The 25,069-nt window shown below is 50.4% G+C and overlaps 1 protein-coding gene and 1 long non-coding RNA gene across 3 annotated transcripts in view; both read right to left on the reverse strand.

Moving 5' to 3' along the window:
• The window catches only part of HPSE2 (heparanase 2 (inactive)), a 110,224-nt gene extending 91,847 nt beyond the window's left edge, over positions 1 to 18,377 (reverse strand). Inside the window, exons 1-3 of one of the 2 annotated variants that reach the window (XM_057403114.1) lie at positions 17,861 to 18,377; positions 16,607 to 16,764; positions 5,440 to 5,601 (exon numbers count right to left, since the gene is read on the reverse strand). In XM_057403114.1, the coding sequence (XP_057259097.1) occupies positions 5,440 to 5,601; positions 16,607 to 16,764; positions 17,861 to 18,120 (580 nt within the window). In that variant the 5' untranslated portion in view covers positions 18,121 to 18,377. The remainder of the gene's footprint in view (positions 1 to 5,439; positions 5,602 to 16,606; positions 16,765 to 17,860) is intronic. The other variant, XM_057403115.1, reaches the window with a different exon arrangement.
• A 2,393-nt stretch (positions 18,378 to 20,770) lies between these two features.
• Positions 20,771 to 22,769, reverse strand: LOC130595956 (uncharacterized). The gene is made up of 3 exons (XR_008971433.1): positions 22,398 to 22,769; positions 20,999 to 21,105; positions 20,771 to 20,882 (listed from the first exon to the last, which is right to left on the reverse strand). It is a non-coding gene; the product is annotated as an uncharacterized LOC130595956 (long non-coding RNA).
• Between the last annotated feature and the right edge of the window lie 2,300 nt (positions 22,770 to 25,069).

A 25,069-nucleotide genomic window follows, 5' to 3' on the forward strand; every position in this document is an offset into this window, starting at 1 on the left:
ATAAGGGGTACGATGGATAGAAAGGCAGACAGCCTGATCCAAAAGCCACTCACAGGCCTGTTACACAGCCCCAGAGAGCACTCTCCTTGAAGGAAAGCTGGAGAGCAAGCACAGTGCAGACCACCCCAGAGCAGCACCCAGTAAAACACCTATGATACTTATCACTGCTTGTCGTGGTTTAAACCCAGTCAGGTAACTTGTTCACTCACTCCCCCCCTTCTTTCCCTCCCCCTACTCTGAACTGGGAGGTCCGTGACTTTGACCCGCTCCTCCAGTCCGTTCCCCTCAGAGTGCCACAACTCCCATCCCTGTCCCCTTTTCCTTGCTTCTGAATGTGTGAAACGCATCCCAGGCACAATTTCAGCCCAGGCAGGTTAAATTCCCTCTTTATTCCACCCGTCACAACACCCTTCCCATCCAGAGGGAAAATGACTGCTACTGCTGAACCCAGGACACTGCTGTACAGAGCACAGGACGTTTAGGTTGCTGATCCCGAACAAGCTGCCAAAAAGGCAAGGAGGCTGCACTTACCTCTGCAACAACCTTCCCAGGTCCCATCTCACAAGGTCCTTCCCCCTCCAGCCCCATAGAGTTGGCTGTAACTGGAGATAAAACCGTATCTCTGGGTAAAACTCCAGCAACAGCAAGTTTAGAAAGCAGGCTTTCTACCCCTCAGCCCAGCACCCAAGGCACACCCAGTCCCGTGCTCTGCTCTCTGCACATTGTGAGGGCAGCACTGAATCACAGTCCCCTCCTGACCCAGTGCCCGATGGGCCAGGTCCCAGGCCCCATTGATGTGTCCTGCTCCAGGACCACCATCTGCCAGAGTCACAGCATTCAGCAGGAATCACAAAACCACTTGGGGAGGCTCACAAGTGCAGGAAACACAAATGTCACAGGTGCCTGACCTGAGCTGTGTGATTCTCTGCTCAGGAACAAGCACAACTGTGGCTCCCACTGTATCTGAGGAGAGAAGAAAAACCTATTTCTGTGGGGCAGCATCTTGTAAGCCTATCATGCAGACACAATTGCCCTCATCCCTGCTTTGTGCTGCCCCACACATGGTTGCTCTACAGTAGCCACACACACTGCTCCCCCACACCCTGCTTTGCTCCACTCATCCCACCATTAATGCATTCTCACTTGGGAAGAGCTGGTGTGCTCTGTAACCACCACCTCAGGCACCCATACCACTTACCCTGGATGAAGAGGGTCTCTGCCTGGCTGCTAGCATCTCCAAGAGTAGACTTTTCCAAGGAAAGCCTCAGACAGAGCTCACAGCTGCTGTTATGGCAGAGTTATCTAATGATCTTAACAGAGACAGTGGGATGTCAGTAGAAATCACCTCATTGCAATGCTGGACACAGACAGTGAAATGCACTCCGTCAGCTCTCAGCTCTGCTCCTTGCAAATCCCACCTGATTTTAATTCCCCCAAGTCGCTTGGATTGCATCTGGAAGAAACCCCCTGCTAACACTCCCAACAGGGTGAGAACACAGAGGATCAAATGGGAGCATCATGTACTCTGCGGGGAAGGTCTCCTCCCTTAACCACTGCTTTTAGAGGCTGTGTCTCATAATATGACAGGATGGAGGGTTCCCATCACATACCCTGCAGTTGCCTCACCAGCTTTTCAGTGCAAATGCTGTGTGATAAAAGGGCCTGGAGAGCCGTCATCACTAGTCTCCTGATGCAGTGAAGTAATCCTGAATTATAGCTTCAGGCAGAAGGTAGAGCAGAAAGAAGGGATGTTTCTCCATTGTTCAGAGTAAGTGGGGCACTATTTGTTTCCTCAGGATAGGAACTCCTAGAGGGAAATGTATGGTTCATACTCGTATCCTGGGAAGCTCAGTTACACTTAACACTTCATGTAAATACGGGGGAAGGGGAGAGTTTTTCGCATATGTCTATTGAGCTGACCAATTCCCTCTTCCATTTGCCTTAACCGGCTTTAGTTAATTACAGTGCAGAAACCTGCGGGTATCCTGTCTCTTGAAGTACAAATGCAGTACATTAACCCAGCCCAAACTGGCACCGAAGATGGAGGGATCCAGATTCAACCCATCAAAGCTCTGCCTGCTGCTGCTGCACTCCCCGCAGGCTCACTCCCTAAAACATTGTGTCTCCACTGCCCCGGGCAGTTCCTCACACCTCACCTGCTGCCAGCCCAGCACCGCGCATTCACCCCTCAGCTCCAGGGCTCCAAAATCACCTTCCTGTCACCTGGACATTTCTCCTGAGGGCTACAAAGGAGGGCGCCTGCTGTGATGATTGCCTCTTTTACTCCAGCAAACATAAGCCACAGAAGAATCACTGCTTGCAGTACCTAACTTGACTGGGAAGGAGCAAAGAAGTGTTTCTAGGGAAAGAGTTCTCCTCCTCCTTCCCTATCCCACTATAGGCTGAGCTGAGAGAGCCAGTTCCCAGTGGAGAGCAGGAAATGCTATGTACTCTATCCCTGCTCTACTACAGAGAGCATCAGAGATGATGATCTGTGAAATGAGATACCTATCTCCAAGCAGCAAGGGAGAAACAGCAAAGATTAATAAGCCTCAAAATGTTATACAGCATTTAAATAGTACTGTCACAGATCAAAGACTATCACTCATCTCAGTGAGACAGGCTTGGTAAGCCTAGAAAGATCACGTACAGAAAGCAAATGCAAGATGCAAGAGAAGCCTGCAGACAGGAGCCGAGGAAAGCTCATACTTGCCTGGAGAAACCAAAGTGGCCTAAGCCAGAGTCTAACATGTGTTCTGGGAGGAACGAGAGCCAGAAAGACTGCCTGGTTTCACTCAGTCTCAGTTGTGTCTTAGCACAAAAAAAAACACATTTCATTTTAAGACACCCTCTTACCTTGGAGGTACCTGCTGCTGGGAGCAGCTTAAATCCCTGTGCAAAACCACAAGCCCGCCTGATCGCTGAGATAAGGAGCACACTGGGAGACATGTGCAACTGGTGAACAGATTTGAAAAAGCCCCTAATTTACACCAGTGCCATAGGGACTGCAGAATCACACACTCTGCACTCTTAAGAGCTGTCATTCTTAAAGCCATGAGGATTCTGCGTGGAAGTTTGATGGCAGTATCACTTGCCCACATTTGCAAGCAGTGTGGGAGGCCTGAACTTTCAAGGAGGCTCTTTCAAGTTGTTCATATAACCGTAACATCTGGTAGGAGGAGGAAGAGAAGGGTCTTTTAAACCAAATCACTACAGTGGTAGTGGCGGTAGCAGGGAAATAAAGATTTTTCACAGTGGTACCCCTACTCCCAAACACTTCTAGAGTAGCTATTCCACCATAAAGCACCTTTATTATTACATGATTTTGGGCAAGGAACTCCATTTGCATTTCTTTGGTACAATTAAAGCGCTGCAGGAACCAGCAGAAGGAGGTGCTCCTCTTACACAGAGGTGTGGGGTTGAATAATCATTGCTCCAGTCTAGGTTGGACACAAAGTGCTGCAGGTCATCCACAGTACCTGTACTACATGAGACCAAGTGATTCCTGGATACAGACCTCCAGAAGGAAACCCTCTTCTCAGGGATCCCCCAGATTATCTATCCCTACAGACTGAGTTCTTCACCATCCCTCCCTCAACCAGGTCTGAATCCTTGCTCCTGCACCTCACCTTGCAACCTGGGGACTCCCTGCAGCACTGTACAGAAGGACTGTGCAGAACCAAAAGAAGTCCTCAAGCAAACTCTGCCTGATTGAATCTTGAAGGTAAGGAATGCCCTTCTGCAACAGATGTACAACCCCCTCTGCCCACCCCAAACACCAGATCCATCACGGAGAAGGGAAATATTTACACAAGTTAGTAGAGTTCCAGTTAAATATTATGCTTAGCTGTCTAGAGCCCATGTTCTCAGACTATGTCTATGAAATAAAAGATTAAACTTCATAACAATTATGAAATTGCTCTGCACACATTCAAAGAGAGTTAAAGGACATTAAAATAGTTCTTTGGGTAATATTCCAGTGAAATTGCTCTCTCCCCACTGGAGAGTTAGAGCTAAAACCTTCTGAACTATCATGTAAACACACTTGGAAAGGCTAAGAGCTGAGCTGATAACCAGGTAGCACCTCTGCTCTGCAGGTTCTGTAAAAAAATGTGAGCAATGCCAGAGAGCTTTTGAAGCCATGAGGGAAGGAGGATAGGGGAGAGCAGCTTCTCTTCTCGAGGGAAGTTTGTTTAGTGGAAAGTAAGCAAGTTGTCAGGGGAAAAGCTGACAATGTTGATTCCAGCAGTTGTACTGGGAATAAACAGCCAAGTGGATTACGTTACAGAGAATGAGAAACGGCTCTGAGGATCCCATTTAAATGCTGTGCCTTCTGGAATGAAGTGATTCAGCCATACTCGTGGCCCTGATGCCCACCATTTCTCTGGGCTGAGCCCATTCCCAGCCCTGGTACTGCCATCCCACCTCTGCAGGGTCCCCAAGAGGTCCAGCACCGATGGTGTCCCCAGGACAGCCAGAGCTCACTGCTGCACTGGTGAGGATGCAGACCCATGCTGGCTTCAGGGCACTGAATTAGGGATGGCGGGGGGGGGGGGAGCTGGGGGGGAGGGCAGGATGCACAGTACTCACTCACCTCTCCCAGCCCAGTGGCAGGGGAGGGCTTGCCATCTCCTCCCCAGCCAGAGCATGGGGCCTTCCCTCACATAAAAGTCAGATGCCTCCCTGCCCTTCACAGGAAAGGGACCCGGCAAGAGGAGAAAGGGATCTTGTTTGATTTATTAGTCTCTTCCTCCTTCCCATCGTCTGCGGCTCATCCAGCTGTAGTGATAAGGCGAACAGCTATGAAAGGACACTGCTGGCTGCTGGGATCCCATCCTTCTGCCCACTTACTGCCTGAAGACATCAGTCCTTTACAACCACCATTAAATGTGTATCCAAAATGTGGCAGCCTCCTCCATCCTTTTAGATTCTCTTCCCTGGATAATACAAACAGTTGCCAGGAAAAGAGTATCCTCTCATCTCTGTCTGGGCCATTATCCCTTTATATTTGCTCTTTAATATTTACTGGGTTCACACAAAGTGCATGCTCTGGAAAGGAAAAAAAAAATCAGCTGCAGCTTAAAGGACTCCAAATTTAGTAATTGCTGCAGCCCCATCGACGTGAACAGTTAGCAGGGAGATTTCTCCGGCACTTCACGTGCTGTGGTATTCTGCTTAGGTCAGACCGTAGAAAACATTCTGTCCAGGGGCACCAAATCTGGAGTGTCTGTGTGAGTGCCAGCCACAGAGGCCTTATGAGTCCACCACAAGCCCCTGCAGGTCCTTTCCCTCCCAGCACCCAGTAATCTTTATAGGAAACAGGAGCAGCCAGAGAGATGCTGATTCATACAGAGGTGAAGCACCCGAGGGTTTTAACACACCTATGAGTTAGAAGAACTAGCCCAGCTCCTGGTTCCAGAGCTGGTCTTGCAGCCTTACCTGTTAATGTGAGGTTGCTGTATGTGTTTGAAAACTGCTCCTTTAACAAAACCAAGTGCATCTGAGCTGCCTTTTCCCTCTGTAGTTCCAACATTATGTCAGGATGCTGGGCGATCTTACAGCCTTTCTGCTTATCCAGGGCAATGTCGCTGCGAACAATGTCTACAGCAAAAGGGAAAGAAAAAAGGGAGATGGCCAAACCTCAGCTTCCATTTTCACCAGACGCTTGGATCAGCACCAGCCAACATGACAGCCACACAACCATCACCCAGCACGAGCAACCCAAAAGAGGGGTCCAAAACCTCTGGATCCACCTGTCCAATGAACCTCCTCTGTTCAAGTCTCCTTTTCTCCCACAGAAAGCTCAAGTCATTGACTTCAATATGTTCACATGACCTACTGGCCCTTCCATCCTTCACCTGCCTAGCAGTTATCTCTTACAATGGTGACTCCTCCCTTGCAGGAGGGTGCAAAAGTCTCCTAACATTTATATTACAACCCTGTTACTGGTGAGTTTGACAGTAAATAATGAGAAAAGACCAAATCCCATTCTGGCGACCCCGGCTTCCATTTACCCTTGCCTGTCAAAGAGGTGATGAAGAAGCCTTGTTCTCGCCTTGTTTATTCTCACTGCAGATATCACAGCTAGAGTATGTCAGCAGGACTTTTAACTCTAAACAGGTGTCTGTATCCTTCTCACTCCTGACATTCAATTCACAAGACAGGAGGATTATTTAACAATTGTTTTCTCCTCATAGCTGCATTTCAGAAGTCACATTGTGAAATAGGAATATGAGATTCCATCTCCTAGAACTACTCATCTGTGGAGAAATGGGAAGATGGGAGTAGTAGGGCAGACAAGAATTAGTAAGATGTGTTCAGTCTAAAGAGAAGACGAGTGGTGCAAAGCAGTCCTTGCAAGGTCCCTTTCTGAGTTTAATAAGCTCTGTAACATGCTCAGCTCCACAAGCACCATATGCTGTCTCTAACTCCTAGAAAACTTTGGGCGGCCAGCCCTGATAAGGAAGGGTGGAAGTTGGAGTTCTTCCACCACACTGCATGAGGTCACCCTCTGCATCATGAGGTTGCGCTTTGCTTGGTTTATTTCCCATCTAGTGAGAGGTTTCAGAAGGAGCTTCTTGTCAGAAGAGTCACATCTTGCTCCACATACACCCTCCGGCTCCACTATTGTCACGCAAACAAGGAACAACACATTTATTTCCAATAGTCATGCTCCTTTCTTTCAAGGTGTCAAACCTCAGGTTAAGCTTAGCTGTGCTATGTCTTGGGCTGGCAAGGAACACCCTCCAAACATGGGATGGAGGGCTGGAAGTCACATCATCTTCCTGTCTCTGAGCCTCATCCTAGAATCACTACGCTTGTCTTGCCCAGGCTGTGCTCTGTCTCTTCACTGTGTAGTCTGGGATTAACACAGCTTCTCTAAAGCCTGCCTAAAAAAGACTACTCAGAACAGCATTATCATTAAAGCACCTGTGGTCTGTAGTTTGGGACACAAGTTCTGTCTGCCATGCACAGCTAGTACACTCAGGAGTGGAGACAGGGAAGCATCCCACTAGCATGAAAATACAGCTCAGTGTTTCCACATCTACCACAGGGGCTTCGATTTGGAGAGATGAGATGGAGCAAGAGGAAGGGATAATGTTCCTTTGCAGAATGAGTACACACATATAGAGCCATGTGGTTTTGGTGCACAATGCCTTATGCAAACACTGAGTAAAATTTGGTCTTACCCAAACTTTGCCCAACTAATGAATGATACAATCTTGAACCCCTGTTATATGAAATATTGGACAGCTGAAGACTGAGAAACATAACATTATCACTCTCCCACATCACAAAGGCTATTGCTACAGCTACTGGTATCACCTGGGGCTCATGAATGGTCATTCACCTTCGTGGTGATGGACTTCCTTTTCAACAAAACTGAATGCAACAGTTGTACACCCTCCCACCCCCAATGCAAAATGGAGCAAAACACATCAAGGAGGCCCTGAAGGAGAAGACTTGAGAGGCAGAGAGGTTTGAAACTAGACGGCCAATACAATGTCTCCAACTATCTTCAGACTACTAGAAAGGAGTCCAGGCTGGGTCAAACCAAGTTTGTTTCCTGAAAGGGATGGAAGGCTCCCAAAACTTAAACCAGGGCTAATGTGAAGGAACCATTGGCCTGGGACGAGGGTCTCTGCCCTCCTTGTCAGGGGCCAGGACAGCACCTTGGAGAGTGCAAGGGGATGTGGCAGCAGGTCCTGTGTGACATCCCTACCTCCATCTTCAGGGACCACAGTTCACAACGAACACACAGGTGTGCCTGTGTGCCCTGTCAGCTGTGTCTGGGAACAAAGGGTAGGCCAGGGAACCTCATACAGGAGTGAGGATCAGAAGCAGTATTTGGAGTCCTGTCCTTAGGTGATGGAGTTGCTGTGATAGGAATTAGCACAAGGAAGTCAAGTGACATTAATACAAATCCCTGGGAAAGTCTGGGAGAAGGCACAGAAAGTGGGGCACTCTCTGGCAGTCAGCTTCAGGGGGTCCTCAGAGAGCTGCCACTGCAGACATTCAGGAAGCAGAAGCAACACATGCAAGGTCCTGACTTAGATTGATGGACACAAGAAACTTGCCCAAAATCTAAAAATTGAGGTGGACTCCACATTCATTATAGCATAACAGTGGGAATATGTCTGGGATATGGAGCTCCCCAAAGAACTCAGTGCCTCGTCATCCAGATCCTACCCAGCTGTATTCCACGCAGGGGAGGAGACAAGAGCACCTCTGCACCACTCTTCTGAGCCAGCAGCACCAAGGGAATAGGGGTGGCAAGCCACAGCTTCTGGAGGCTTGGGGGAAATCTCAGCAAGAGTAACCTGGGGGAAACAGCCAGCAAGGAGCCTGCAGCCCTCAAATCTTGGAAGGATGAGACAGAAAAAGAGAAAGACACAAGGCATTCAAGGAGGAGGGTACCCAGGAGGCACTGGACAGGAGGAGCTTCAAACTTAAACAGGGGAGATTTAAGTTGGGTATCAGAAAGAAATTCTTTACTGTGAGAGTGGTGAGGCACTGGAACGGGCTGCCCAGGGAAGCTTTGAATGCTCCACCTCTGGCAGTGATCAAGGCCAGGCTGGATGGGATCTTGAGCAACCTGGTCTAGTGGAAGGTGTCCCTGCCCATGGCAAGCGGCTTGGAACTATATGGTCTTAAGGTCCTTTCCAACTCAAAACATTCTATGACAGAGCAGCCTCTCGAGAAGGAACTTCAGGAGGACACTCACAGCCTTTCCAAACATCAGTGGAAAATAAATAAATACATAAATAAATGAAATAGAAGTTAAACTACCCAGCAAAACACGAAACCAAGCACCAAGCAGCTGCTGCCAGAAGTGCGAAAGAAGAACTCCAGATGCAGGAGCCCCAGAGGATGCTACATGGCTTCCCAAGACGGCAAACGGCGAGCTCTGCCCCGAGAGGACCCGGGCCGTGCCGGGTCAGTACCCTGGCCAGCTCAGCCTCCCGGCGAGGCGGCACGGCCGCGGACCCCCGGCGCGGCTCTCCGGGGCGGCCCGGCGGCGGCACGGGTCCCGGGTCCGGCAGCCGCCGTGCGGTATGGCGGGAGCACACCCGTGTGGCGGTCAGGTGAGCTGCGGCTGGCGGCCGCACCGGCGCACCGACGGGAAATCCCGCCTTGGGACCGGCCCGGGCTCCCCCCCCGCCGCCCTTCCCCACCCGCCGAGGTGCCGGGCTCCTGCAGAGCCCTGGATGGAGGATGTCGCTTGGCAAAGGCTGTTCTGTTTCCGAGGGCCTGTGCATTTCTCCGTCCCGCCTTGGGATCTACACATCTCCACAGCTTACGTACACATCGCCTGCAGAAGTCACCGAATCTACCGACTGAAATTACTAAGAACAGGTTGAAGCACTCCTCAGGAGGGACACAAACACAGCAGCCCCATCCCAGGGCAAGATGCCCATGTCAGGACTAGCTGAGCTCTAGCAGTACTTTCCTGTGAGTGGCCAGCACCAAGGGGTTTCACTACCCATTTCCCACAGTTCCAGCACTAGGCCAGAGCTCCCCAAGCTGTGAAACCTCCAGGACAGCACACAGAACACCAAAACAGTTCCCAGCTGCCTGTTGGGGAGGGCTTCCCTGACCCATGCATTGAGCTTCTGCACATGGGAATTTACACAGCATCATCAACGGCCTGTGTGCAAGCACTCACACCATGGCTCATGCAACCGTCTGTCCATGGGCAATTCCCTTCCAGGAGTCACTGGAGTCACAGAACAGACACAGACTATACAGCTGATCAGCTGGGAGATGGGAGGAGGGCACAGACCAAGCTTTGCGTGGAGAAGGCTATGGCCAAAGGGATGTGTGACAGAAGGCTGAAGTAGCATCTTTCTATGCATCCATGAACTGAGCACTGTCCACTGCCATGGTGCCACAACAAGCCGAGTTTGCTCATCCACTTAATGGGACTGTTTGCTTCAGCTTTGCAGTCCTAGGAAGTGAATTTAAAATCATAAACAAAACTATTTTCTGCAAACAAAACTGTGAGAGTCTTTCTAAAAATACATAAATAAATAAGTAAGATATTAGTTGTGCTAATGCAGAAGTTAAACAGATGTTTAAATGGGTGACCAGGCAAAACTCTAATGAATTGCAGGTTGCCAAATTTGTAAAGTATCAACTTTTTAAACTAACACAATGTAAAATGCTAAAAAACCAGATTTTTCTTCTGAAATTACTATAAAATGCCCAGTGACTGTAGAATTGGGGACACAACGTCTATCTAGAAAGCCTGCAGATTTCTCAAGCAGAAAACACATCCTCAGCATGTCTGTCTCCAATAGGCAGATTTCTGACACATTAGTTTCAGTCCTTTCTTTTAGCTGGGAAAAACTCCCTGACAATGAATTTCACAATTTATTTCCCCCTATATAAAACCATAAATCATGTGTTTCATATGTAATAATTCCCTATTTCTTTTGTCATGAAAGCCAGAAAATATTTTTTTTTGCACAGCATCTTATGAATAAGAAGTGATTCATGCAAAGAAGATGTAGCACAGAAAGAAGCTTTGAACTAGCAAAAATATGCAATGGTTTTTAGAGAATTTAGGATTGTTATTACAAATAATCAAACATGTAACAATAGAAATCTTTTGCTTCATCCATATACCAGCAAATAGCTAACAAATCAGGATCTAGCTGTTTGATTGCACCATCTCCTGTAGTTATTAAAGCAATTTCCAGGCATGATTATAGCAAAATAATTTGAAATTTAAAAACAAAAAGTGGAGATAAAGAGGCCATCTTTGAAAGTCTCTCCTGCATAGGCAGCATTTCCCTTACCTTCTGTAAGGTGATTTCTACAGCATTGTTATTACTATTACTATTACTATTATTATCATTTCTTCTGAGGAAGCAGCTAAGGGCTGTATCTCCTCACACAGAAATCCCTGCCAGGTAGAGCAGGTTGCAGCTCCTTCCATGTAGCCTTGAGCCCTGGGAAATAGAGAGCAGGAGGCTGCCTCAGAGCTTATGCCAAGGTGTGGAACAGCCCCAGATCTGGAAAATCCCAGAAAACTGAAGGAGATCAGAGGATCTACTCATCTTGATGACAAAGAGCCTCCAATGCCCAAAATGCTGCAGCCTTCCCAAAGGAGCTGCTTTTTAAATACTCAGAAGGTGAAAAACCCAACTGTTTCCTCTGGAAGCTCCGAAAGGAAGATGCCTAAACTGTTGAGGGCAGACCAAAAAGGTACTCTGAGTGACCAGAAACAAAAGGGGAATCCCTGAATAAATGAAAACTTGTTTGGTCATTTTTAGGGAGCAATAGAATGGTTCTTCATTCAGAAACATCTGCTGCAACATTTTATGAGCTGGTGGAGGCAAAGGGGCAGTCCCAGCCACATGGCGACAACGCTCCCTTGGTCTGGCATCCTCATACTCCATAATGACCCCATGATCCTCATCACTAAATTCACAGTAAAACTGTTGCCTACCTTTTCCTGAATTACCTTTCTGATGGCTTAGCAGAGGATCAGAAGAAATGTGCCAGAGCCAACACAAGGGAAGCAGCAGAAAGGCACAACACAGAACAAAAAGAGGGCATGGGCTCCAACCCTTTTGGTGGCAGAAATCCAAGACACCCAAGACCCTCACAGATTCTAAAACCACAACATTCTAGAAGCTGCCAGCTAATACAGATTGAGCAAGAGTGAAATAACGTTCTCACTCCTGCACAAAACTTGAGGTTTAGCTGCAGTGCCAGGTACCTGAAGGCGTCTGAAGGAACAGATCCCAGACTGAAAGGATGCCCAGAAAAACCTATGCCAGGATTACACAGCATGATGTGAAGTTTCCCACACTACACAGCAAAATCTCCTGACTAATATGGAAGGCTTAAGAAACATGTCTTTTTCCATTTTTTTTTTCCTGTGGTAATTGGCCAGTTTTCCAGATGCCCACTCTCCTCTCCAAAAAAGGAGACAAAACAGAAGGAACTTACCAGCAATTAAGAGAGTATTTTTGAAATGTGTTGTCCATATGCACTTCAGCTCAGAAACTTTTCTGACGCACTACCTACAGCATGCATATGTGCTGCCCTTCCCCTCTCCCTGCCATGACCCATACAGGGCTATACTGGCTGTGTGTGGTATGTCCTTTGGTCTCTCCTCAGTCACACAAACACAGCGGGCTACACAAAGGGACACAATGGAGAAGCTGTGTGCTTGGGCCAGCACAAGTTTTGAAGAACTCCTACTAAGAGCAACTTCTGGTTTTCTCTTGAGCATTCCTTCACAGCACACATGAACAGGGGTAAACTCTAAGCAAGGTTTATGCCACCAAACTTGTGCTGTAGCACCAGCAGAGAGCTTCCAAACTGGGGTCTGGGTTCTGAGACAGCACCTGCAGCATCCCTTGCTGAACCAACACCAGCTCTCCACACCACACAAAACACTCCAATACCAAGCTCCAGAGCAGCACACAAATCAGGTTTTTACAAACCCAACTACAGAAGAGGTTTTGTATCAGCAACTACAGCCTGAGCAAACAAGTAGCCCTGTGCATTTGCACCCAAAGGGAGCTGCTCAAGCCTGTTTTCATGGAGACCAATGTTTCTTATTGTCCCATTCCTTAGGCCAAATTGGTCCTTGGCATGTGTGAGGCAGTTGAAAGGACAGGTAAAAAGGGTTGCTTAGTAGACAACCCAACAGCAAAAAGAGAAGCGGGTCTATTACATAGATCAAGCATGAGACCACACATCTTGGTACCTGCTCAGGGGTCAGACATGTGCCTATGTCAGGAGAGAAGCACATCTACAGATGACAAAGCACAACTCTCAGCACAGCTGGTGAATTAAAAAAAAACTCAGCAGGGCACATAAACACCATTTAAGGGACAGAAAAGTTTCTCAGGCTAAAAATGTTGCACCTCTTGATCATCAAATGTCAGAAAGTCTGGCACAGCCCCACCTCCTGGTACCACAGAGCCTGACGTAAGTTAAACTCTGCTGTTTCTAACAGACCTCAGGCTGGCCAATGATATATCCAAACAGGGTGGACTCCAGGACTGACCACATAAATAGGGATAGCACAGGATAGCGGCCACCTGGAGTACACTGTTAATATAACAGATTAGTCACATTTAATAGTTATGCTTTTTATATTTAGCAAAGTTCAGGGGATATATATAGCCATGCTACCATCAACAGGGACTGCCCTACAGTTCACCTAAAGCATTCATTGCAGGCAATCAATGTTAAAAGTTGCTCTGTCAGGTACAGATGAATCTGCCAGTGGGTGATGAAGTTACTGTGCCAGCTCTATAGGCAGCACTGAAACAAGTTGCCACATGCACCCTCTTCATGGGCATCACAGGCTGCCACCACAGATCACTCATCACTTTATTACCTTTACTGCCCAAACATGACTGGTCTGGACTGGGGTGAGGCTGCTGAGAGTTACAAAGGGAAGACACTGCACACACCTGGTATTGCACAATACTTCCAGGTCTGTGCTTCCAGGAAGAAACTGTACAAGAAAATAATGACCCTGAAGCCTAAAGGAAACACCTTATTTCAGAAAAATTAAGTACATTTTAGATACAAGTCAAAAGCAACTACTATAACCCTCAGAGAGCACCCGCGGTCTCTGTGGAGGAAGGGAGAGGAAAAGATGGGCTGGTGAAGCCAAAAGCATTTCTAGATAAAGGCAGTTTTCAGAAGGTGGAGGCAAGCATGGCTGTAACAGTTTGAAAGGAAAATAACCATCATTTTAAATGTAAGGGAAAGAATAGCATGAATCTTTGAGGAGGACCGATTTTCAGGAAGATGGGGCACTATGGAGATAGAAAAGGCAATTAAAGGTAGCAGTGAGGAAGGAATACCTGGTCTGGAGGGAAATGGGGTGACAGAGTGGGATGTACAACACAAATATCCCTGCACACAGACTGATTCAAACTCCAGCAAGCATGGTCACAGGGCAGAGGATCCATGAAGGATGCTGCAAAGCAGCCCTGTTGAATGCCTGAGATGGCCCTGCTGGGGTGGCCTGTGTAGAGAAGTGCAGCTGCCTGTGACATGAATACCACACACAGAATTACTCACTAGTAACTGCTGTCCTCTGAGCAGTCTTGTACATGTGCCCTTCACCTCTTGGTCCTTCATCTTGCTGAGTTGCTGCATCCAAGAAGAACATAAGGTGTGCCCTTCCCTCCCCATCTATGCACAGGCCATATTGGAACACAAGGCATAGGAGCACCCTTTGGGCTGCAAAGAGCATCCAGGCGATGGGGTCCCAGGCTGGAGGTCTGAGTGCACCCACAGGGTGAACAGGCAAAAAGACAATCACTTGAAGCAGAAAACAATTGAGCTATCACTTGTCACATCACTAAAAATCGCTAAGGTGACATATAAAACTTAGACATGCACTGATTTCTCTTCTAATTATTTCCTGACTTTGTAACTAATTGAGCCCCCTGATTTCTTCCCTGCTCCCATGGCACTGAAGCTTAGAGAAGACTTTTCAGAAAATAAATGCTGGACCTGCAAAAGCCCACAGACACAGAAAACAACACCAACCACCCCAGATAAACTGGGGAGGAGGAAGGGTACCTATCAGGATGCTTGCTGGCTCCCCCACTCTCAGGTGCTGATTGCCATCTTTCTTCTGTCTACTCAGGCTGTAAGTTCCTTGCAGCAAGGGCATCCACTTGCATGTTCGTGCATGCCCTGATCCCAGGCAGGTCTTGGGTGAGCCACAGATAAGGGAACAAAAACCAGACCAGTGGTCCAAAAGGATAAGATGGCTGCTCAGATCCAATACAGAGAGGCAAAGAACTGCAGTGGCATCAGGTTTTCATTTTGGAGAGCTGGATCCCTCTAGAGAAGTGCTCAGCACAGCCTCGGCGCAAAAAGATGCCAGCTACTAGCAACTCTAGCCCTGGAGTTTTCACCCAGATCTGAAGAGCAAATACAAAAGCTTTACTTCCAGGCAGGAAATCCCTTTTACCACACCTTTCTGATTTACACCGATGCTTGATACACACCACATGTGTCCCCTCCTTCCCTCACCCACATTTGCAATGGTTCTGTTCCATATTTAAGTGATGAAAAGTTAAGACCTGTGGTTATGGCTTCTATGAGAAGCTTCATTTTGAAGGGCTGCTACATTTCAACTTTATTGCTATGAGGAAAAACTGGAAAAAACACCAAAAGCTTTCAGTCCTTCCCTAACATGAAAGCTGTTGTGAAGACATTTAATAAGTTTGTCTCCTGCAAGCTGTTGAAATATTAGAAGTGGGAAAATTTATTCCTACAAATGTTTTGTATGAGTCCCATCCACGATTTTATGCACTACACTTAATTTCTTCTGTTTGAGGTGTTTGCGGCAGGTTTGGTCAGCATTTTCTCCTGAAGTGCATCTCAGCAAGCAAAGTTTACAGCAAACCTGCCGCCTGAGATTTGTTACGAGGAGAAATAAAACAAGGAATAACATCGGGATTGCTCCGGCCAAGAGACCAGGCGAAAGACAGAACACACAAACTTACCCACCTGCCTGCGGGTGGGAATAGAGGGACATTCATCTCGGTGAGATCAGAAGTTACGTGGGGGAACAGCGGGAGTGAGAGCCATCAGAAAACTGGCAAATGCATCTGCTTTTTCCATTCAGCACTGTGCTGCTGACTAGATCTCTGCGAAACTTCCTCTGTTCCACAAACCTGCCCACTGGGATCTGTCTGGCATTAATTGGCCTTCAAAATTACTTATGGAAATATCTTCAGCTGATTTTTGTAAGTCATTGAGCAAGGAAAAATACCCAAAGGTTTGGGTTGGTTTTGATTTTTTTTGGTGTTTTGGTTTTTTTTTTTTGTTTGCTTGGTTGGTTGTTTTTTTTTCCTTTAAAAAAAAGAAGCAAGAGAAAAATCAATAAATTCTTGCATGCGGACATGGTAGTCTGCTGCTTAAAATAAACGCCTTAAGACGGACTTGGCCCTGACTTTCCTACGAAGTTTCTTTGTGTGAATTAAGGGCCGCAAAAGGCGAAGCTAGGGGAGGAAGGTAGAGGTGCGGAAAGCCGTGGGTCAGGCAGCGACTTTCGGAAAGACCTACAGTGGCAGCGGGGTCCCGAGGGGGAGCGATCAGGGTCTGTAAGAAGCCCCGGGACTGCGGCGGGCGGAGAAACGCGGAACGACGCCGAGGTCCTTGAGGAAAAGCAAGGCTCCCCGCGGGAAGGTTGAGCGGTGCGTGCACAGGCATCCCGGGACGGCAGTGCCCGGTCCCCGGCAGGAGCGGCAAAGCCACTCTGCGGACGGCAGTGCCCGCTCAAGGCTCGAGAGCGAAGGGAGCGGCAGAGCGGTGGAGGAACACGAAAAGCCCCTCTTCCCGGTGCCGGCCTTTTGTTCCCGGGGCCGGCATCCACCGGATGCACCGGTAACGAGTGATCTGGCTCCACCGAGCAGTCCTGCTCGTCCCGCTCGGGAAGAAAAGAGTACGTGGGAGGTTCCCCTGCCCGGTGCCCGGCGGCGGCGCTGCCCGGTAGCTGCGCGGCTCCGCGTGGGCACAGGGAGAGCGGGGCAGGCGGAGCGGGACCGCCCGGCGCCCGCAAACCCCCGCTGCCGCTCCCGCCCCATGTCCCGAACTCGGAGCTCACCGTCCTCGTAGTTCTTGAGGTAGTAGTCGGGGCCGGGCCCGCCGCGGCTCTTGGCCGGGTTCTTCACGTTGTGGAACTGCAGAAAGTCCGTCCTCTTGCCCGCGAAGCGTAGGAAGGCGGGGGCCAGGCCCCGCGCCAGGGTCACCAGCCGCCGGGAGCTGGGGAGAGGAGAGACCGGGCTGAGGGCGCCGCGGGACGGGACGAACCTCCCTGCCTCGGTCCCGGGGACGACCGGCGGCCACGGGGCTTAGAAGACCATCCGTTACCCTGCAGGGCCCTGCTGCCCGGTGCGCTGCGGGTACCACGGCGGCGGAGTCCAGCTGTGGGGCTTTGCGCCAGCCGAGCAAAGCGGCCCGGGAGCGGGGAGCCGCCCCAACCGCCGGTGGTGGCCCGAGGCCGGCAGGACCCTGATAATAACCCTCTCCCCGCTCACCCGCGGCGTCCCCCGGACAAGTGCAGCAGCGTCCCGGACGCAGAAGCGCTCACCGCCCCGCGCAGCCCTGCCGCACCACACGGGAACACGGGACCGTGCCGCGGGCCGAGCAGCAGCGGAGGGGAGGGGAGCTGAGCAGAGTGAAGCGGAGAGGGGAGGAAAGGAAGGGGGAAGCCGGCCAGACTCCGCTTCGCCCGCTCCTTCACCGGAGGCTGCCGCAGCCGAAGACTCTCGGAACGGGCGTGCGGTGGAGACCCGCTCTCCCTTCCCGACTTACCCAGCAGGGAGAGGGCTTTCTGGCCGTCCCAGCGCCTCCAGGCCGCGGCCGCTCCGCACCGCCGGTGGAGCCCAGCGCAGCTGCAGCCCTACTCTGCCCCCCTCGCAGAGCTGGAAGTCCGGGGAGCGGAGGGCTCTGAAGACCTGGCCGACACCCCGCTTTCCGGCCGTCGGGACCCAGGAAAGGCTCAGCTCGGCTCGGCAGGCGGCCCCATTCCTCCTGCTGCTTTTTGATTTGTTTTTTAGGGTTTGTGGTTTTTTTTTCCCCTGTGCTGCCTCGGCCCCGTGTTGTGCTTAATTATTTTATTGTTCAGGGGAGCGGTTGTTGGAGTGAGGGGAGCACGACATTTTTGCAGTCATAATTGATAAGTCTCCGAAATGCTTTCTCCATTGCAAACATGTGCATCTTAATGGAAACCATGGCCTCGCTCCCTCCGTCACAACGAGCGCCGCCAGCAGCGCGGAGCCCGGCGGGGCTGGGCGGCGGGGCCGCCGGGGCGCCCCGCGGGCGGCTTGGGAAGGGCGCCGGGGGGCTCCTGCCTTACCTTAAGAAATCGAGCCAGCCATCATGAATGATGGAGGGGTCCAGCTGCAGGGAGAGGAAATTCTCACTGATTATCCTGACAGGGCTCTTGGTGTTGACATCAAGGAGAATGAGAGTCCTTCCCTTCACACCTGGAGGTTTCTCCACTGGCAGCGCTCTCCTGTCCCCGGCCTGGGAGGACAGCGAGAAGGTGGCCATGAGAGCCAGCCCAGGTGCCATCAGGGCTAAGAGCCCGGGGGGGCAGGAGCTGGGACAGGGCATGCCGGAGAGCAGGAAACCCCTAATTAGCTCGCTGTCTGCAGGGGCTCGCTGGTGGCTAATTGTCCTTATCTAAAGTGTGGGGAGCTCTGCCTTTTTTTGCAATGTTTTGGTGCTGGTGGAGGGGAACTCACGCCCCTGACCAGCCTTTCTCGCAGCCGGTGCCAAGACTCCATGCAGCCAGCACCGCCCCTTTAAGAGATGCAGGCTCCAGACATTTTTAACTTTTTGAAGGTAAGGGGAGGCTCCTGGTTTAACCCCCTCGGCTCGGGGCCCGCCGCCCCACCGCAGCCCCGAGCTTTCGCTTTGCGCCAGCTCCGCAGCCCACCGGCGGTCGCTTTCCGGGACGGGAGTTCTCGGACAGCCCAAAACCGGGCCGGAGCCGGTACACCGAGGAGCCCGGGACCGGAGCACGGAGGCAGCCCAGCACGGCCCCAGCTTGTCCGCGGCTGCAGGAACGGCCGAGCCGGTAAGGCAGCGCGGGCGGCCCTGGCTATAGGAAAGCGAGGTTAATCACCCCAAAAAAAAACCGCGATACCCACGGGGAGAGCTCAGCCCCGACCGAGCCGGGACCCGCCGTGCCGGGTGGGGCCCCCGGGACTGAGCTCTGACGGTTCCGCGGGACCGACGGGAGCAGCGGGGCTGGGGGTCGCCAGCAGCCTGAAGCCCGGTCCCGGTACACGCGGCTGGCCCCGCCCAAAGTCACCGGCTCTGCCGGGCCGCTCACGAAGACCCGTCGAGGACAGAGACCCGCGGAATCTGGCCACCCGCAGCCCTTTCCCTTCGGATTCAGGGTCCAGCGGTGCCCGACCCGCGTCGGGGAAGGGAGAGGAGCGGCTGTAGCAGCGGCCTTTGTGGAAATGTCCTCATCGGCGGTGCAAAGGGCACTACCTTTTGGTTCGATGGAACCGACGATGTAGCCGGCGCCAGGGCCAGCTCGTGGCCGCTGCCTGCGGGACGCCCCGGGCTCGGTGTGCTGCAGCGATGAAACCGGCCACGGTTCTCGGCACTGGGAGCAGGCTGGTGACACCAGGCCCAGCATCAGTGGCCGCTGCCGAGCATCCCGAGAGAGATGGCCTCCCTCAAGGAATCTACACGGGAAGCAGGCATCTTGCCCCGCCAGCAGCTGCTTTCCGGGCAAGCGCCGCGTCCCGCACACCGGTAGCCGGTGAGCTCAGGGACATATAACGCGCCATACCTGAGCCCTCCGCCTCCGCCGCTGCCCTTGCCCACCTCGGCTCCACCTTCACCCAGACCAAGCAGCACGCAGGGCTCAGATGTCGCTGCCTTGACCGGCAGGGCTGGAAATGGCTGGGCTGAGACGGGCCCAGTGCGGCCCTTCGGGGCCCCGCAGCCCCGGGGATGGGGCTCCAGCAGCACCATCTGCCGGTGAGGGACCCGGCGCAGCCGGGAACAGGCACCCACCTGCGGGCTCCCCCGCGCCGGGGTCGGGAAATGCCGAGGCTGCGGCGAGCGGTGGGGCTGCGGGACAGAGACACAAGTAGCGCCCTGAGCCGGGCCGCTCTGAGCCACATGGAAGAGCGGACCAGACGACAGGGCCCCGCCAGCAGCCCTCGGGGAGCCTGTCCATGCTCGGGTACGAGCGGCGAGCTCCGCAGGCAGGGCCAAGGGCACTCCCGGCGCACCGGCAGCCTGTTGTCCCGGCAGGGCTCCCCGCTGCTGGGACCCCCATCCCGCTCCTCCCAGTGCCCGTGAGGAGCCACCTGCGCTCTTCGTCCTTCGCAGCGGGGGTCCTGGAGGCCGAGGGAGAGGACCCGGTGTGTCCCACGGCGGCAGGTCCCGGAGCTCGGTACGCTCGGCTGATCCCCGCACAAAGTGGAGAAGCTTGGGCCTGGATCCTGGGGAAGGCAGTGAACGCCGTCTCCCGTGGACATCTCCTTTCCCCTCGTTTCTGCCCCACGAAACACTTCAAGCCTATCTCTCCAGGGGCAGCCCTGCTGCCAGACCCGGGCTACACAAGCAGGGGTTGCGGGAGCCCGGAGTCACTGTGCAATTAATAGTAACGGAGCTGGGGGAGGATGAAACATACCTTTGGCTCTGCTAGGGGTGAGCAGGGAGAGCACAAACCAGGATTTACTGTGAAACCCATCCCGGTAAGGAGGAGACGGGAGCTGGGCTCAAAACGCGCCTCGCTGCCAGGCGCAGCTCAGGCTGACAAAAAGCAGTAAAGGGACGCCCGGAGCAGCGGGGCTTTGAGCGCTAGAAGAAATAAGAGGATCCGGGGGAAAGGGCTGTGCAATTTCAGCTGTGCAAAGCCCTGGCATCCCGGGACAGGAAGAAGGCAATTTAAGCCTGGAGACTTGTATTCGCCTGCAAATGTTTCAGCCGCAGTTTGCAATGGCGCTTAGAACTGACCCAGGACCCGAAGCCTCAGCTTCGGAAGCTGCTCAATTTTTTTGGGTCACCTCCAAACACGGGACACGAGTTTCTGAATCATCTTGTTATTTTATGATTATTTTCTCCCGCATTATCAGATGTCAGCAAGGCTTCAGGGGCATTTGTTTCTCAAATCAGAGATGTGGTTACAGGCCAAAATTTTGTGCCGCGTCTCCTGCTAAGGATGCCTCTATTTTAAAACGAAACTCTAGCGGGTTAGGTAGAAAAAGACAAATTGTCCCATTTAACCTCCTTTACACATATATTTTCCCCTTACAAACTTCTTTGGAAATGTGTTTATTCTGAAACGTTCCTTACAATTAGTCTCTGCTTCGAACGCAAACTCCGGATGCAGCGAAGTCACTTATCTGCGGAGACATCACCAACAACATAAAACAGCAGGGAAAGGAGCAAAAAGTCTCCCAGCTGCCGGGGTCAGCTTCCAGATTCTGGGAAGAAGGCGCTAAAGAACATATTCCCTTACCTGTCTCAGCTTTCCAGACCAACAGCTGGAGCCTGCCCCGATCCGTTGGCCTCGGAAAAGCAATTGCACCCCTTTTCGTATCTGGCCACAGCAAGGGCAAGGCGAACCTAAAAAATTCACCGGTTTGAGGGTTTGGTTTTAAAATAAATGGTAGGTTTGCTATAGAAGCCCTTTAAACTCTAAAAGGCTTTGATTATTATCTCTGAGCGGTGGGGCAGTAAGGGAGGTGCGGGAGCCCCGAGAATTACCGGCACCGCTCGGGGCTGGTCCAGGAACCTGCAAGGAGGGGGCACAGCTCACCTCCTTCACAGCAATGCAAACCAGATAGGAGGCATCTCGATTTACACCAGCTGCGACCTTGCTCGCCGTGCGCAGGGCGGTGAAGCGCTGGTCCTTTCTTGTATTACGATAATTAGTTTAGAAAGCCTGACTCACATAAAAGCTATCTATAAAGATTTACTCGCGGTTTTGTCGATTTGGAAATACGTTTCTCCTTTTTCCATCTACTCTAAACCTGCTGGTTTTAATCTCCAAAACAGTCACTGGAAAAAAAAAAAAAAAACACCAAAAAAAAAACAAAAACGGGGGAGGAGAAGCATTTCTATAAAGAGTTTAACCAAAGCACATTAAATATTTTCCCAACATCACCAAATAAACAACAATCCTCCAGCTCCCTATAAACTATTTAAAGCATGTCATATCATCTCTTCTGCTCTTGCCAATGAACTTTCCTTTTAATTTATAAGTATATTAGAGCAGGGGCCTGTCTTTTTGTGTATATTTGCAAAACGTTTGGCACCCTTTCAGTCAGTTGCAGTTCACAAACACTTAAAACTGCATTTAACTTCGTTATTATAGGTAGTTCGCCTTTTCCTTGCTTTTGTAGAGCTACTGCCTGTGAAAGTGCTTGTTGTAAATCGTCTGAGCAGTTGTTGAAGGGTTTCAGTACATGAAACCTCTTTGGACGGCAGGACTGACTGGGGCGGGCGGGGGGGGGGGGGAAGGCAGAGGGTGGGGAAGAGAGAAGAAAAAGCACAGCGGAAATTTAAGCCGAGATCTCAGACTGTACAAATCGGCCTGAAAGGAAATGGGGGAAATCTCCTTAGGATGAACATTTTTAGTTCACTAGAAAATAAACTTCTGCTCATAAATGATGAAAGTTATTATCATCAGAGGATGTGCTGTACCAAACAAACCTCCATTAGGCTGGGAAGGATAAAACAGGCTAGACAGCCTTTAAAAAAAAAACCCAGTCATCATGTCTTTGATTCCCAAGATATCAACCATGTCTGTTTCTGTAGTGCTGTCAAGTAAACCTGAGTTATGGATGCTCTAAAAAAGCCAACAAGGAGAAAATTCAGCAAGTGACAATTAAGAGCGTTATCTATAGATACTTTACCAAAATACACTCTCTTTTGAGACTCTCAAGTTCTTGCCCTGTACCATGGCATGACAATTTCTGAGAAGAAGAGTAAGCCCAGGGAATGTGGTAAATCTGTGGTCATCACACCACTCAATTGCATGACAGACTCCTTTTATTGAGGCTTTTTCTCTTTCTGCACTTCAGTGCCCATCATTTTCACAAGAGGCTTAACGTCTGGAATGCAACCTCCTAAAACTGCCAGTGTCAAGGTGGGTGCTGCACAGTGAACTCCACTGCTGAAACCATTTTCTAGCACATTTATGTATCACATCTAACCTGAACAAGCAGGCAGAGGACAGTTCCTCAGTTTAATACAGTATTGGTGCATTGCTCTTTAACGTAGATGACCTGGGATGTTCTGTAACAAGCAAACATACCTAGGCTCAGAGGACTGGCTGGCTAGGCAGCTCATTGACAGCAGGAGGAAAGCAAGCCTACTGAGAGCGCTTCCTTCCTCCCTATGAGCAAAAGCAAGGCATCAATCAAAACCAACTGCCTGGTTGGAAAAAACACAGTTAGCAGTGCTCTTTGCCTTTTGCCATCATGAAACAAACACAAACTGGTATTACCAAGTCCAGTCATAGGAAAATAGAGCACGGTGCTGCCAGGCTTTCCTCTGAGAGTCATTCTGTACTCACTAGCTGCCTAATTAAGAAAACTATAGAAAAAGGCGACATGGACAAAAAGAAGGCACTGGTCTCATAAAGGTTGTGGATGTGGGCTCTCCCTAGCTGGCACACCATGGGAAGCCACATGAGAAACTGGGGGGTGAAGGTGCACTAAAGCTAAAGGCAGCTGCTGGTTCATGATCTCTTTTCTTTTTTTCTTTTTGTAACTTAATTTCCAGCACTGTGAGCAGTTAGACACCATATACTCTGCTGGAATAAACTGCATTTATTCTTTTCCTCAGTCCTAGTCTCAAACATACTCAGACTAGCACAGGTACCCTAGTCCTGGAGATTTGTCTATGGAGAGAGACAGGGAGTTCCCGAAGTGTCTATCTCCCAAAAGACGTTTTGAGGCTCTTGAAAAACTAAGATGCACAATTTCCATCAAGCTGTGGGAACTGCTCCTGAGGCTGGTCAAACTGGGTGTCATCCCAGCGGGCAGAAATCCCCTTTGTCCACTGCCTCTTCAGCAAGCAGAAAAAACATCCACATAGTGACTGAGGATACCTCTGTGTATGACAGCACCCTTTGACAGAGTTGGATTCCCAAACTTCCCTGTAGTCATCAATGGCTGGGTCTGATTTAGCTGTTGTCTTTTGTACCTTGAGTAGAAGCAAGTCAGGGGAACAAAGCACCAGTGAGAACCAGAGCTCTGCAGATCTCCAAAGACCACAATAGCCTCAGAAACACTTCCAGCAAACTAAGCCCAGCCCTGAGGAGCAGAGAAATGTGTAGAATTATCATTTCACATCATCATGTGAAAAGGAAAGAGAAGTGAATATGCCAATTTTGCAAGCCTGAGAATGAATGTGAACAAGTATCTGTCCCACCATCTGGGAGGAGATGATAGAGGTGAAGGAAGAGGGAATACAGGGGGGATGGTAAAAGTTCAGAGACCTATTTTTCTGGAGGGATGCTTCACATTCCAGCAAAAAAACTGAAGGAAGTGGACATGAGGAGTAGATCAGAGAGGGGAAATAGGAAGATGGATGAAGTGCAAGGCTGGAGGAGCAAACGAGTCAATTACAAAAAAAAGAGGAAGGGACTGTGTGCAGAAACCAACGAGGAGATGGAGCTCAGGGGACAAAGGAGCAGCCAAAATGCTCTCAAGGCAGAGATGTTGCTGGGGTGAGAGAGACAGGAAAAATTGGAATTCCAGGTAATGATAAAATCGTAAACCTCTGTCCTCTCTATTTGATTATGGCACCTCTGTCACCAACTTTGTCAGGACAACTGAGCATGGCCCTGCTATAGACAGGAGAAATCAACTATGTTAAAGCTGCAAGCCATTGGTGTTTGTAGAGAAATCAGAAGCAACACATGAAATTCAGCTAGAGAGCAAGAGGAGGAAGTGCTGAGAACTGTGGGTCATGCCTGACAACCAGAGAGACAGACGAAGGAGAAACAAAGTGAAATGCCAGCAGTGTAGAAGCAGTGAATGCCCAGAAGGAACCCAGGAGATGAATAGGGCCAGAAATGAGCACCACTGGACATTGGTGAAAGGATGAGAGGCCAGCAGTGACATCACTGGGCTGTAATGGAGGGAAGAGGAGACAGGCTGAAGCTGGATAGACCTTAAACCAATACTCTGCTTCCATTGCCTCATGAAAGCTCTCAAATAAATCCAGAAAAACTTTCTGCATAAATTCCAAGAACAGCAGTTAAGTTCCTGAGCTCTTTAAGGTGGTGATGCAGACAAAGGTCTGCAAGCATCACTTGTAAGGTTGAAACCATGCAAACACACAGTCTGCCTGCAGCTTCACACAAATCTGACATAAACCCTATCCCTCCTACTGACAGTGAGCAAGCAAATAGCTCCTTTCCCTGTCTTGAGATCAATGGGGCAGAAGAAAAATGTTGCACGATGGCAGAGAGCACTGAGAGAAGCATTTCCACAGTTCTTACAGCAACACAGCTTCACCTCAGCACTGCTTCAGCGCTCGAATGCCTGCAGAAGTGATGGGGAAGGCACAAGGTCCA

The sequence above is a fragment of the Pezoporus wallicus genome, unplaced genomic scaffold (assembly GCF_028554395.1).
Source record: "Pezoporus wallicus isolate ANWC-B61680 ecotype Strahan unplaced genomic scaffold, APGP_CSIRO_Pwel_v1 contig_8736, whole genome shotgun sequence".
In the NCBI taxonomy this organism is placed as follows: domain Eukaryota; kingdom Metazoa; phylum Chordata; class Aves; order Psittaciformes; family Psittacidae; genus Pezoporus; species Pezoporus wallicus.